This window comes from Callospermophilus lateralis, chromosome 17, assembly GCF_048772815.1.
Source record: "Callospermophilus lateralis isolate mCalLat2 chromosome 17, mCalLat2.hap1, whole genome shotgun sequence".
In the NCBI taxonomy this organism is placed as follows: domain Eukaryota; kingdom Metazoa; phylum Chordata; class Mammalia; order Rodentia; family Sciuridae; genus Callospermophilus; species Callospermophilus lateralis.
The window spans coordinates 34020131-34035290 of record NC_135321.1 but is presented as its reverse complement, the minus strand read 5'-3'; the positions used below and the strand labels follow the sequence as shown (position 1 = coordinate 34035290).

General features: G+C 47.8%; 1 protein-coding gene across 26 annotated transcripts in view; it reads right to left on the bottom strand.

Moving 5' to 3' along the window:
• Window positions 1-13380, bottom strand: part of Celf4 (CUGBP Elav-like family member 4) — a 291753-nt gene extending 278373 nt beyond the window's left edge. For all 26 annotated transcript variants that reach the window (XM_076836608.2, XM_076836627.2, XM_076836609.2 and 23 more), the window contains exon 1: window positions 13095-13380. In XM_076836608.2, coding sequence (XP_076692723.1) covers window positions 13095-13380 — 286 coding nt within the window. The remainder of the gene's footprint in view (window positions 1-13094) is intronic.
• Window positions 13381-15160: the final 1780 nt, after the last annotated feature.

Here is a 15160-nt window from a genome sequence, read left to right as displayed (position 1 = left end):
CCTGAGAACTTGTCTTTTGGGGGTTGCCACATTCCCCACATAGGACATTTGCAGTGGCAGTTTTGTGTCTGTGGGGTTGCCACCTCCTACCACTTCCAGTTACCTTGTGGTGGTGAGACTGGGTCCCTCACTTTCCGAGGTCAGGGCCTGACACTCACTCAGGGTGACTGAGTTGTTTTGAATCTGTGCCTCTCTGAGAGAGGCCTATGTCTCCCCCATCAGTCCTGGGGGCTTCTGGTGGCAGGGCATGACATACTTCCCCATTCTCTTTCCCTGCTTGCAGGAAAGATTGCCCATGCACTAGAGAAAAGAGCTGGGAGTGCCAGGGCATCCCAGAGGCCAAATGCAGTTAGATCAGTGATGCCTCGCTTTCCCAGCAGGCCCCTCCTCCGGCTTTGCTGGTCTGTGGAACATTCTCCTGGCCGCATGGCCTCTGCTATGACCAGCCCTCCTAATCACTAGCTCAGCTGAGATGAGGACAGAACATTCAGAGTTAATGTTTTGCAGAGAAACCCGAGAAACGAAGGGAAAAACAAACTAGGGCATTGGAGGTGGCACGGGGAACAGACAAGGTATCACACCAGGAGGAAACAGAAGTCAAGCTCCTGCTGGCTCTAGCTGGATGAGGGTAGCCTGCATGTATGGCCTTTCCTGATGGCTCCCCACTTGTTTCAGCTGGGTCCCCCTGGACATCGAGGTCTCCCTTTCAGAAGAGCAGTCCCTTCTGAGCCTCCACTGTGACCTGGTCTGCCCAAGGATCACTCACAGCAGCCCACCCACACACTTCCCTCTAGGGTACCCTCTATCCTTCCCCTCTTCTCCCTGGAATCCCAACTTGGCTGCCTGAACCCAGGCCTCGCCCCTTACTCCTCCTTTCAAGGGATTCCCAAATTTGCTCAACAGAATTCCAACAGTATTTAGTGTAAAATAAGTCTAACCATTTGCTTATTGAAATAGTCAAGACGACGGTACAGAGGAAGATATTATTATTATTTTTTTTTTCAGTAAAACCACTGGAAAAGAAAATAAAGCCCAAAACAAACCATGGCGACTCTCCTGCCTCTGGTCCCTCACTCCCGTGGTAAATAGGCAGGAACAGGACCCGGGTGGCAGGTGTTCCACTGATCACTACTCCATCAACCCTCACTAAGGCCTACACTTTTCTTCAGGTGCAGTGTTTGCTCCTGTGCCTCTTGTGGGAAAATTTGGAGATTTTTCTTTTCTTTTTCTTTCTTTCTTTCTTTCTTTTTTTTTTTTTTTGCAGAAGTTGAGGGAAGTAGCAAGTTTGGCCCCTAAGTTTGGAAAAGATTCCGGTGCCTCTTCTGACATATGGTACCTCCCCAACATATGGAATTCAGAATAAAACTCAAACTAAACCACAGACTGCAATTATTTATGATTTAAACGAAACCAAACTCACATAGGTACAGAGACAACACTTTTTGGATTTTCTGGTTCTCTTGTGTGTGTCCGATTTTGCTGGAGCCTTAGGCCCAGTCCTAACTTGGCAAGCGAGGGAACTAACCCAGGGTCCCACATCAGCCACCTGGCAGAGACCTGCGGGTTTCAGGGGCAGCCAACTCTCACCTGAGGGAGTGGCGTGAGGGCGGGGACGGACCTACAGCTCCACGGCTGGGGCGGAGCCTGGACTGCGGCAGGCACAGGGCGTCTTGGTTTCAGGGGCCCGCGGCAGTGCGCAGAGAGTTCTTCCTCTCACCGTCAGAGGGCAGGCGACAGCCGGAGGAGAGGAGTCCTTCTCCCCACACAGTTTGGGGACTCCTCCCCAATGGATGGAAAGAATGTCTAAAGGAGTTCCCGGGCTTCCACGCAACCGTTTGTTCTTCCTGATGCTACTTACACCCAAGCCTTGTGACTGGAGAGGGGACAGGACACTTCTGGGGGAGGTCGGAGCTCTGGCACCAGGACCCGCCCTCCCCATACACCCAGCCAGGAGTCAGTCCCAAGCTCTGGGAACTGGCTGGGGCTCAGCAAGGGAGACTGGGTAGGGCGCCCTGGGGAAGGAATGACCGTGACCCTCCAGGTGGCTTGATCCCTCCTGCTGGGTGTAAGAGTCTGGGGGAAACTCTGAGTGTGCTTGCAGCCAGGAGACCTGCCCCTTGATGGCCGGCTAGGCGGGTGTAGGAGGATCCGATGTAGCCTGTCTACTGCAGACCGAGCGCCATTCCTTATGGAAAAGAAGCGCCCTTCCGCAAGAGGTCTCCACCTCCCACCTCAGCCACGGGCATCTGTTTCCTCACCCTCCTTTCCAATTAAAGGCTTTTCCACTAGCTCTTACCTGCTCTCTCCTCATTTGTTTGTAGTCCTGGAGGGTGGAGCCCAGGACATACAGTAGGCAAGTACTACACTCTAAACCCTTTTAAAAGAAAAAAAAAATATATATTGTTTTGAGACAGGGTCTTGCTAAATTGCTGAGATTGGACTTGAACTTGTGATTCTCTTGCCTCAGCCTCCGAAGGTGACTGGGATTACAGGCAAGTAAGTGCCACTGCTCTGGGCTGGCAGCCCCTCTTGGATTTATCATCATCCCACGATGGACCTCTAAAGCAGGCGTCCCCCAAGCTGCCTTAAAGGGGTCTCTGAGAACCTAGAAAAGCCTATTGGGCATTTGGTTGTCCCTGGAGACACTCCCTGAGCTTGCTCTCTTCCATTCTGAGATACCTCCAGGTAATATACAGGGTCAAGGACATTCTGAGCTGAGGCTTTAGTGGGCAAGGGAATGAGGGATGGTGCATTCACCAAGGGATTTCCAAGGCCAAGGAAACATGGCTTTCCCTCTCCTTCTCACTCACTACAATGAGAGGTGAGCCTCAGTAAGAAGCAGGTCTCCAAAGTCCAGAACATTCCCACCCCCACCAGCAATGCTGACTGAACTGCAGCCTGAGGCTGTGGTCCTAAGAACTCAATCATGGTAATTGATCTGATTGGGTGCATTTCTTTCTGGGACACCCAATCTGCAGAGTGCACAATGACATCTCCCATGGCCAGTATCCTACCATGTAAACAGGGACACTGCTCTCACCACTCCCTTGGAGATAGACCTCTTCCCACAGCAGGGGCAAGGATGCTCTCTGTGTCTCATCCGGTGAGACCAAGCCAAGCCAGATATTGATTGGACAGAAAGATATAGATATGTTGGATGGAGAATGGTTAGGGGATCCGATTTCTTTCTTTTCCTGTTCAGAGAACACTTCTCCTCCACCTCACCCTGTTGAAAAGCAGAGGCCGGATAAGGGAGACTGTTCTCACTTGTCACATGGAACACCTCCATCCCTGCTGGTTTCCCCCTGGGAGTTCATGAAGCCTCTGGGAACAAGGTCCCCTCTTCTACCATTCAAGCACTACCAACATTGTTGCCTCCCCGTATATTCTTAGAACCAGTCAATATGATTAATTTTACATGGGCGTAATTTCCTGCTATTGCTGCGGAGTCCTCCCAACCTCGCCCATCAGCAGCGACATGATACAGTTTCTGGTTATATTGGTCAACCAAGATATTGATATTATTAATAATGGATATCTATATGCTGACCTTTGTCCACACAACTGAATCACTCTGGGCTGGCTGTCACATTTCTTTAAAAGGTATTGATAAGCACATTACTGGAAGGACGTGTACAATCTTAGGTGTGTGCTTTTCACTCCCCTTCAAGCATCTCCTGTGAAAATCTACCCATGTTGGATGAACTGGTGTGAACATGATGGCATGTGGTGTGTAAGAGAATGCTTGTGTGCACATACTTTTATGGTGGATGTATGTGCGTGGGCATGCCAGTGTGTTCATATATACCTGAGTGTGCATGTAAGTGTGTGTATTAGTGTGTATGAGTGAGTCTGTCTTGAACACCGGCCCTTTTAGAGCTGATCAAATAGTCAATTAAAGCATTATAGGGAGGTAGCAGAATCAGAGAATTCCTACAAATACACTGTGATGTAGTGTTTGATCTTTGGATGCCTCTTGTCTCCCAGGACTTGCGCGAGGAGGCTTGGCTTTATAAGGATATTATTAGGTTGATGCCTCTTTCTCTCAATTTACCTGCCAGGCAAGAGACAGAATTCACTGGGAGCTGTCTGGCCAGAACCAGCCACTGGAAGGTTCACTGAAGGCCATGCTGCAGGCTGTACTTGGGACGCAGGCTACTTCCAGCCTCAGTCTCTTTATCTGTATGTATACTGTCAGCAATTAATCTGACTCCACTTTCTTAAGGCCAGAAGGAAGGAGGTCGGCTCAGCTCAACCTCTTGACTGTCTGCACCAAAGTCCCCCCAAAATGACGCTTGACATGCCACCAGCCTTGTTGATTGCATGGTGGGGTGTGGCCTGCTGCCTATGAGAAGGGAGCGTGTCTGTGGAATTCCATGGCAGAAGGCATACTTTTGTGTGTGTGTACACAGGCATGCAGAGCTCATTGCTATGTATCTCTGTGGCTGCTATCATGCCTTCCTGTGGACAGTGGCATCAGGGACCATGCCTCTATTGGCTCATTCTATAGTGATCCCATCCTGCTTGAACCCAGACATGCTCACTTGTCGGGGATGCCCCCTTGCTTGTCCCTGTGAAGGGAAGCTGGCTAGCTAGAGAGATCTTTTGGATCCTCAGACATAGTGTATGAATAAACCAGACATGGATTAATTAGGTGTGACTGCATCATTAAATTAGAATAATGAACAAACAGCCACGTATGGCATTCAAATCTGCCTAGAACAACTCCACGGGTTGCTTTCAAATAAGTCACCTATCAGTTTGTAGGTTTGGGGGACTCCAAGGAGTGCAGTTCCCATCATAAAAGTGGATTCTTTAGGTATCACATAGCCCAGGCGAGCGGTCCTTCAGTGGGCAAGAAGACTTCACAACTGAATCCAAACAACAATTTGGTTCAATACAGCATCATCTATGCATGCTTCAGCTGCGTGCATTTCTCAGCATGAAATACCACAGTGGCACAGGTGCTCAAGTCACGGGAGGGAGAAGTTAAGAGGTGTGGGCAGTGGATGGGAAATGTATCGATCCCATAATATTTATGTGGATGTGCACAAAGTCCCTGGTGCATGTACACACACACACACACACACACACACACACACACACACCCACACCCCTCTTTTATAAACCCCATTTCCAAACTCTTTTTTTCCTTCTATTGACACAATCCCCATTTCCATCAGATAGATTCTAAGGTGGACTAGTCTGAATTTTGTTATTTTAGAAATAGCTGCTGAATTGCAGTCCCATGCCCTTGACAGACTATGCAGCTCATAATCCTGGTCCTAGGACAGAGCAGATCTGCCGCAAGAACGTCTGTCTTTAACAAAGAGGGAAGTCAACAGAGAAGAGGAAAACAAACAAGAAACTTGCTGGTCTCACTGGCCAGCTGTGGGGCAGCCCAAGGCATCAGGGGCTTTGTTAGTATTATCAAGTATCTAGAAGCCGTTGATCTGTAGCCACTTTTTAACAAAGGTGATAATTAATTAAAGCAGAGTGTATTGCAATAAAGTAACATCATGGTCAGTTTATGCACTGTCTAGAGCTGGCCTTGGAAGTCTCTGTCAATTAAACTCTTGTGGGAGGCCATTTCATTATCAAATTTTTTTCCTGAGTTTGATCAATATTTTTGGCCATCTGTCCTCACAGAACCAGGACTACATCTGCCTCTATGAAAGCACCCATTTATTTACATCTTGCAGATGACCACATAGGTTTTGTTCCTGAGTGGGACTGCTGGCAATGCTCTGTTTGAGAGTCTCAGTCAGCTCATGCTGGAAGGGAGATACAAGGAAGGATAAGAGAAACCAAATGTGGAGCAAGTGAAAGGGGAGAAACTGTGAATGTATAATCCCGAAAGCATCCTTTTCTACTCTTGAGGGATTCAGAAATCAGGGCATTACCCCTGGGCTTTCCCACCAGCAGCCTTGCTGGTTCCTGTGGGGAGGTCTGTGGCTCGGGTTTTATACCTATCCAAGGGCCACTTGGAACTTGATGGGTGGAAGTGGAGGAAGCTCTAAGGGCAAGTACATCAACTCAGGAAATCCCTCTGCTGCCTTTTTTTATCCCTGTAATTGTCTTTCTGCCCCAGCACCTTTAACTGCATCCTTATATGGCCAATTAGAACATTTTCCTTATTTATTAGGCCCCATCTGGGGTTGAGTCTCTTCAGAGAAAGAGAAGAAGGAGAATTGATGATGAAAGGTGCTACAGCTAAGTTGGAAGGTGGGCTCTAGTCCAGTCCCCTAGGCTCTCTGGGTGACACAGGATGCTTTCTGTGATTCTTGGAGAGGCTGTGAATTTAAAGGGCTTAGAAAAGACAGACATAAATAGGGGCTTCTCTTATTATAGAGAGCCCAAAAGGAGTGTGGCTGTGTGTCTGCCACACCCTACTTGTGTTTAGGGAAAATGCAGCATTTTGTTTGAAACCTGTCTTGACTAAGCCTGTCAAGTACTGTGTGTGTGTGTGTGTGTGTGTGTGTGTGTGAGAGAGAGAGAGAGAGAGAGAGAGAGAGAGAGAGAGAGAGAGACTGACTCTGCAAGAGGAAAGTAGGCTGGGATGCAGGGGCCAGTGGTGGGGTAGGGAGGCAGTGGGTGGTGAAAATTAGTCCTGCAGAGAGCTGGGCTCTGAGGCTGGCCACTCAGATTCCAGATGGAAGGTCATTTCTAAAATGAGTCAATGGGTGAGAAAAAGCAGGCCAGACTTCAAAGAGTGATGGGGTGGGGGATGAGGATGAGATTCTCTCCCAAACCTGGATGGCTGGGTAGGGAAATCAGGCAGATAAAAAAGAGCACACCTCCACACTGGAACTTGGATCATTGACAGACCCCAGCCATGAGTTCCAGCCAGAAGATGTATATAAAAATGTGGACAGTGTCCTTCTCTCCCAATTCTCCCCTTTCCTTCATCACACTTCTTCCTGATTCTGCATATCACCTTGCAACATAAAACTGCCCCAAGATCATCTTCATACCACTTACATTCTTGCATGTGCACACATGCGCGTACGTGCACACATGCGCGTACGTGCACACACACACACATACACACACACACACACACCAACAACACCCACATAGGCTGCAGCATCTTCTCTCCCTCTACCCTCTGGTATGCACAGACACACTGGTTTTCACACCCTCTACCTTTGCATGTCACTTGGGATTCCCTGTCCAAGTTCAGGAGCTGCTGCAGTTTCGGCCACCGTCAACCAGTATGCCCAATTTCCTGCTGGCATGTGGACCCTAGAACTTTCAGTTTTCCTGCCTGTGACACTGGGCCTCATTCTCTTGTTACATCTCCCTCTCCTCCACAGGAAGTTCACCTTACATCCTCTTTAACTGAAATCCCTTCTCAGTCAACTTGGAAGCTGACCATTTCTTGATGATGTGGAAGATGTGAAGTCGGCAGTTTTCCTCAAATTCATCTCAGACAAAGTTGGGACCAGCTCTTTTCTCAACCAATGTGATAGTGTCCTCAGCTATTTCCCTGGCCATCACTCGGCAGGCAGCCCCTCTCTCTCCTAGTATATAAGCTATAATGATGAGGATGAGGTTGCTAATAGTAGTGATGAGGATGGCCATGAGCAAGCTGCTGGAGTGTTGAGGTCACGGGGCATTAGGATTGCCCCCAAGAAAACAGCTCTTTGAAAGAACTCTGAGAAATTTACAATATGACTGTATGTGGGGGCACATCTATGGCATAAAATTTTGTAACTGTTTTCCTTTGGGTTGTTTTCAAGCTCTGAGTTCATTCAAGAAAAGCTTTTGTTTTTGTTTTATTTTGCTTTGTGTCCCAGAAGCCACAGATATTCAGCCAACCGGAACAGGTGATGAGGGGAGTGACAGTATGCCAAGGGGCTTCTTTCCGCCCAATCCAGACTTCTGGTTAAAGCCTAGGAGTGGAGGTCGAAAGTGTTAATATTTCTCTGTTGAGTTACAGTGAAATCTAGGCCAGCCCTGGTTTTCATATGTGTGGGATGCACTTAGTCGTGTTTGTACATGAATACATATTAAGTACACAGGTGCCTGCTAATTTGTTTCTGTTGTGTTGATTCTGAGAAAGTCTGTTTTAAAGACAAATAAAATTATGCACAAATAAAAATAACCACCAGTCTCCTAAATAAAGCAATAATTTCCTAATAATTTTTTTCTTTTCTTTTAAATAAAACACATCAACATCTGGAATTTGGAGGATTTTTTTTTTTTTAAATGTTGGCTGTTGCCTTGATACACTTTAGTCTTGTAATGGTTGCTACTGATCGTTTTCTTTGGTAAAACTTATTTTTTAAAAGTGATTTTCTTGTTTTCATATGCTGTGTATTCTATTTTCTCTATATCTGGCAATGCAAATCTTTCTTTTAAAAACTATAGGTATGTAACCAGTCATTCGGCTAGTCTTTTTTCCTGTACAAAAAAATGACTTTTAATTTTCCAAAGTAATTAAGAAAAAGTTCATCTTTTTGAGCTGATGCTGATACTTTAACTTCACTGTTAGACTCATTTTAAAACAGAAATCAGACACAGCCTCGTGGTTTTAATTCACCTATGAGATATCTCCGCTAAAGTTGAGAGGTGGAGATGCAATATTCTGAAAATTGTTGCATTTAAATGCAAACATAAAGTGTAATTTCATGAAGATAGTCACAAATCACCAAAACATAAAAATAGACCTTATCTTTCCAGTTTTTTCTGGTCACACCCTAAATCAAGGGGCTTCAGGCACTTCCTACTCAGGTGGGAAACAGGAGCTTATGCAGCTGATGGTGAGCATATCTGAAAATGATACACTTTCCGGAGCTAAATCCACAGAAGGTTCCTTTACTCTGTCTCCACCCTCCTTCTGGATGTAGTGTGAAAGTCCAAGGGGCTGATGTCCCTGCAGCTGTGGCTTCTGGGTTGGGAACCCCCGCCCTGCCCAGACTGTCAGTTGAGTACATTTTCCTCCATGAAGTGGGGGAAATCTCAAGGCAGAGTAGTTACCCAGGCACAGATCTGCTCTGAACGGATAACAGGAGGTACTATGATAGGGACTTAGCTGTTTAGATTAAAATGCATCGCAGGCTCTGGGAACAAGCACACATCAGTAGTAAAGGCTGTTTAAACCTTTGGGGACAGCCCTATGTTTATATTACATTAATTCATAAATATTATACTAAATACCACTTAAATTGGACTTAAATGACTTCAAAGATAATGCATTATAATATGGCTATCCAGAGAGCACTAGTCTTTATGTCTCCCAGTAACTCAGTCTTTGCTGCCTCCTATCCTGCTAGACAGGACCAAAGTTATGAATGGATTGCCGGCTTATTCATGTGTGATCCACTCTGTGTGTGTGTGTGTGTGTGTGTGTGTATTTGTGTTTGTATATATGTATCTTTGGTCATTGCCTGTATTTGTTCTCCAGAAAATAAAAAGAATAGAGAAGTAAATTAAAAATGAGAGAAGAGGAGAAGTACACTAGTGGGTGATCTGTTCCCTTCTTCAAGGAAGAAAAATTCTACAAAAAGGGTCAAAATTGGTCCTCAGCTCATTTCTACAGCTACCCAGGGAATTTGCCTCGCTCTTCTTTAATCAATAGTAAAATGTCTTTCTTTTTGCAGGCCAGAAAAACAATCTTTTGAAAAGTGCGTCCAATGGGGGAGAAAAGAAGACTGAGTTAACCGGAGAGTTTGCATTAAAGTGGCTTTTCTTCCTGGGGTGTTGTTTCTTTGAATTTTGATTTGGGGCTTTTTTTTTTTTTCCTTTCTGCCTCTGCCCAGCACCCAGATCCCCCTCTCCCCAATGCTTGCTGGTCTCCAGGGGGTAAATATACCTTTACAGTAATTACCCTGGTCCACAGCTGCTATTTGCTACTTCCCAGCCCAACAGCCTTTCTCAGACATAGCTGGGTTTTCTCCACAACACCCACCCACTCCCTCCTCCACAGACTCCCAATTTGACTGGAGTAATTGCCTTTTAAGGTGCACTCTACGCATGGCAGGTATTCCATTAACCCTTAGAACTCCTTCTTTCTTTAGTTACCTGAAATGGCAGGTGCCCAACAAATGGATACCCACCTGAAATCTCATGCATTTCATTTAGTTTTTACTGCTTTTTAAAAACCAATAACATACATATGCCATCCATGCTGGAGGCCAGTACCCTGTTGGGTCTCTCAATTTTAACCCAGAATGATTCATTAGAAGTTAGACATTCAAGAAGGGGAGAGCAAGAGTCACAAACATGCCCTGAAACCAGGCTTAACAAAGGCATGATTCTACCCTAGACTCACGTTGTCAATGTACAAATGGGGGAAATCTAGAAGCCAAATGCAATCCTCATTCTTCAAACCTCATCATGCTTTTTGACTTAACAGTAATTAATCACCAATGGCAAGCATGTAATTTTTTAAGGTGGCCAGAGGCTTATTTTATAAGGATTAGCTAATAAATCAGGCTGCATCACTGAAGGAGGAGTTCAAACTCTACTAGGACTGAATAAACCAGCCCTTGGAAACGGTCTCATTTATTCAGCTCTCTGGGAGCTTCCAGGCACTGCTAGGGACACTGTGCCCCAACCTCAACTCGAAAAATCAAAGGGATGGAGAGGCAGGAAGTTTCATAAGGAAAGATATATGCTCAGGCTGACGGGTGAGCTGCGACAACGAAGCACCCAGTGTGCCGGAGCCAACGGGCCTGCCTGTCACTGACTGAGACAGTTTGGGAGAGGAATTATTTAGAAAATGAAGTTTTTCCTGTCCTAGGAATTCTGGAGGGTTATATATATGTATATATGATATGTGTATATACATCATATACATATCTATATATAGATAGCTACATATAGATATGTATATGATATATACATATAATAGCCTTCTCTATCTCCCTGATACAAATGATAAAATTTCTACTTCTTTACTATAATACCAGAGAGTCCTCATTACATCAAAAACAAAGTAATATCAGCAAGTGATTGTTGAGAAGAGACCAAGAAATATTGTTAAAGTTTATTTCATTTTAAATAAAGAAGCAAATGAAATGCTCCAGTTCAGATCCCACAGGACACCCAGATCCTCACAACTGTCTTTTGCCTATAGTGGGTTCTAAATTCTTTCAAGTTTGAAATCTTAAATTACCACAAGAACTGATCATTAAGATGGGCAAGAGACTTCCCTACCTATGCTATTAAAATTTTTATTATTACTATTTTTAAAACTGGGGATGTATTAGAATGACAAAGGTTTGATACAAACCTTGATTAGCTTCTAGGGAGCTTGATTGGAAAGGGAAAAACTACAAAGATATGATTCACTTGAGAGGGAGGGGAAAGTGTTTTTTTTTTTTTCTTTGACTATTTTGAAGACTGCCTCCCCACTCCACCTTTTCAATCTGTCTTTTGAACAGACAGGCATTTTCTCCATATTGGATAAAGGTTGGTTTCTCTTTCCATTACAGCCCCCACCATCACCCCACCCCAACAAACCCAGTATATTTCCATTCTGCTGTGTTTTTGTGCTACTCAACATGCCATTAACTTTAAGATTTACTCCTCAGCAGGCAAGCTGGAAGATGCTAAAGCCAATAAAAACTGCTCTCTGGGACTCCAACTATGAAGAGTTTGGAGCTCTGTTTAGTATTCGGATGAAGGGAGGGCTGGAGAAGGAGGGTGGTTGTGGTAGTGAAAACCACTGCTGCTTAGAGAGCCAGACAGCTTTGCGCCCTGCACCTAATGTGCTAGAGGATCAGCTCTGTTCAGAGCCCATTTGTGGCCAAGGATGAGGCTGCTCTCTATGTGGGGGTGGGTGTACGTGTGTTTTCATCTTTGAAACCACCAGCTCTAACACAGCATCTTCGGCGGTTCTCCACACTACTGTTTATTAAAAACGGAACGTCCATACACATCCCCTACAACTTCCTTAGCCCCGTGCTCCTTCCCTGCCTGGCGATCAATCTCTCTCAGAAAGCATTTAACTTGCCCACACAGCTCCAGCACCGATTAATCCCCGCTGCACATCCTATACATTACTGTTAGGGAGCGGAGCACTGGGCTAATTTCGTCACCCACCAGCCACCCACACACATTCTACAACTGAACACATTTGGGGCTCTGCCTTAAAGATAATAAAACAAGGAGAAAACAGGCAGACTGCAGACAATTCCCATGACCACTTTCCTAAAAAGTTGTTAGGTTTTAATTCTTTGATTATTTTGTCTCCCCCTCCCCCAAGCACTCACTAGCAATAATTGCTTCAAGGGAGCAGTAATATACTATAAAGCTCTCTGCATGGTGAGTTTGGGATAAATTCGGGTGCACCCTTCAAAAAGCATATCTTGCACACACATACGATTTTCCCCCCAAAGCTCAGCTTTCCTGGGAAAGGGACTATCCAGTTTTCCCAGACCCCCACTCCACCCAGGGGATGACAGGGTCCTTGCTAATTCTTGCCTTAGGTTTTATTACTCCTTCCTTCAAACATTCAAGCTACCCCCTTCCCCCCACTCTCCACACCACCACTCACACAACAACCAGATTATTGAGGCACACAGCTCGATATGGAGAGTTTACTGTAAAATTAATGGCAAAATAAAAATATATTTCTTTGAATTTGTCACCTCTCTCCCTTTTAGACGGCTGTGCTCCTGCTACTCTGGCCCAGAGCTGAGGATGAGGAGACCATCTCCTGTAGTATTTTCAGCACCACGGCGATGGACAGCACCCTAGGTCCCTGGCCCGCGAGCGCCTGCCAGTCCGCTCAGCGTCCAGGTCTCGCCCGGTGCAGCAGTCCCTATCCCAATCTTTCAAGTCGCTTTACTCAAAAACCCAAGCCCCATTTCCCCCACCATCCCCTCTTTCTCTTCATCTTCTGCTCCCGCTGCTCTCCCCATGGCACAGCTCCTATCAGCTTCTCCCCCAAAACCAAGCTTTGCCCCAGCGAGCAGCTCCCCCACGCACCCCAGCTCAGGTCTCCGCTGCCCGAGCGCCTCCCTCTTCGGCGCCCGCCCGCCCGCGGCTCCCTCTCGCCCATCTCCCGCTCGTCAGTCGCCGGCCGATCGGCCGCCTGCCCGCTCCTTCTCCCTGGCAAAGTTGGGAGGGAAAGGTGCACTCACCTTTGTGCATGCCTGTGAACCTGTCCTTCAGAACCGTAAGCTCGTAGATCTTGCCGAACTCCTCGAAGAGGGGCTTGAGGTCCTTCTCATCCAGGTTTCGGGGGATCTGCCCAATGAACAGCTTGATGGCATCGTGGTCCTTCATGGGAATGGTCGACGGGTTCCCCGGGCTGTGGCTTAATCCGTTCATGTGCCCGGCGCTGCCCGGGCTGCTGCCGAGCCCGTTGGTACTGAGGCTCGCGTTGTCAGCCTGTCCGTTTGCTAACGTGGCCATCTTTATATACATAGAGAAAATCTTCTTTCCTTTTATTCTTTCTCGCTCGCACTCTCTCGCTCCTCTCCCTCACTCGCTCGCTCGCGCTCACACACGCACACGCATACACACACTCGGGTTCTCTCCCCCTCGGTTTCTCTACACCTCGCTCTCCTCTCGTTCTCTGCTCTCTCTCTCTCTCTCACACACACACTCACTCTCTCTCTCTCTCTCTCTCTCTCTCTCTCTCCCTCTCTCTCTCCCTCTCTCTCTCTTTCTCCTCTCTTCTCTCGCTCGCGCTCTCTCTCCTCTCCCCTCCCTCTCTCTCTCCCTCCCTCTCTCTTCTCGCTCTCTCTCCTTTTCTCGGTCTGATCTGATTCTTTTCTTTCTTCTTTTTCTTCTTCTGCTTCTTCTTCTTCTTCTTCTTTTTTTTCTCTTTTTTACATTGAACAGACAGGATCTCTGTCCTTTCCGTTTAAACAGGCTGGACCAGTTCAAGTTCCCAGCCAGACCAGGGGTGGGGGCGGCGAGTGTGCGCGCGCGGAGGAAGGGAGCGCGGGGGGCCGGGAGTGGGCGCGCTGGTGGGGGGGAGCCGGCACAGCGGCGGGCGGCGGCCGGGGGCAGGGCGGCGTGGGGCGGCGCCGGCCTTGCCGCGCCTCCCCTGTCGGCAGCCCCGCGGAGCGGCGGTGGTACAGTCCGAGACGGCCCCCGGCTATAAATAGCGCCAGGCGCATGGCTCTTCGGGAGGCGCTGAGATTCCGGGCCCGGCGGCAGCGGGCAGCGGGTGCCTGTTAGGAACCGGGCTGCCGGCCTCTTCTCTTTGCCTTTTGGGGCTTCTTTTTGTAATAGCAGCAGGTGCAACTTTTTCTATTTTAAAAACATTGATTTTCATTTTCATGTGGGTATGTAGGGGGGAGTTATCCACCGAGCTGCGCTCTATTAGGGCGACAGGCGGGCGAAGCGAAGGCATGGATGGCGGGCGGGGCGGCGGCGAAGGCGGCGGCGGAGGTGGAATGGGCGCTTTTTTCTCCCATCTGGCTTTATTTATTTATTTATTTAGACTAGAAAAAGCGAGCTGGCTTGGAGGGAGTCCGCCCAGCGATCCGAGTGCGCATTGATCAGTGTCGAGAGAGAAAAAAAAAAGCTACATAAATATATATTATGTGGATAAATCTGTAGACAAGAGCTCTCGCGCGCGCTCTCCCTGTTTCTCCCTGTCTGTGTCTATCTTCGCTTTTTTCCTTCTCGCATCCCCAGCCTTCCAGAGCAACCCAAATCTTATCCCTCTCACCTGGCATCTACTGCCACTCGAGCCACCTGGGAGGATGGGGCTGGGGAGCAGACGGGCCATGCCAGGGGTTCGGGGAGTAGAGATTCCCGGTTCGTTCTCCGTCCCGGCCCGCCACCGAAGGCGGGAGGTGGGTGTTTCGGTCCCGGACGGCTTCCCCTGTCCCGGAGAGCAGAGGCCGGCTGGGCCAGCAGCTGGTGGGAGGAAGGTAGGAGCGGAGTGCCCGGGCCCGCTCGCCTGCCAAGGAGCGAGGAAGGCGCTGGGCGCGGTGGCCGGTGAACCAACACGGGGGACGACTTAATTTTTGCCCTCGTTTGCTTTACTGGTTCAAATTGGAAAAATTTTTTTTTTTCTAAACTCACCATCAAAGAAATAAAGCCGCTGAATGGCTAACCGGGCTACAGCCGGACCCTGACTCGCGCGGCGTGCGCTGCCCCTGCGGGTTTCGTTTGCAGCACCTCCGGCTCCAGAGGTGCGAGGCAGGGAGTTGCGTCTGTGGGATAAAGCCAAGAGTCCGGCTGCCCT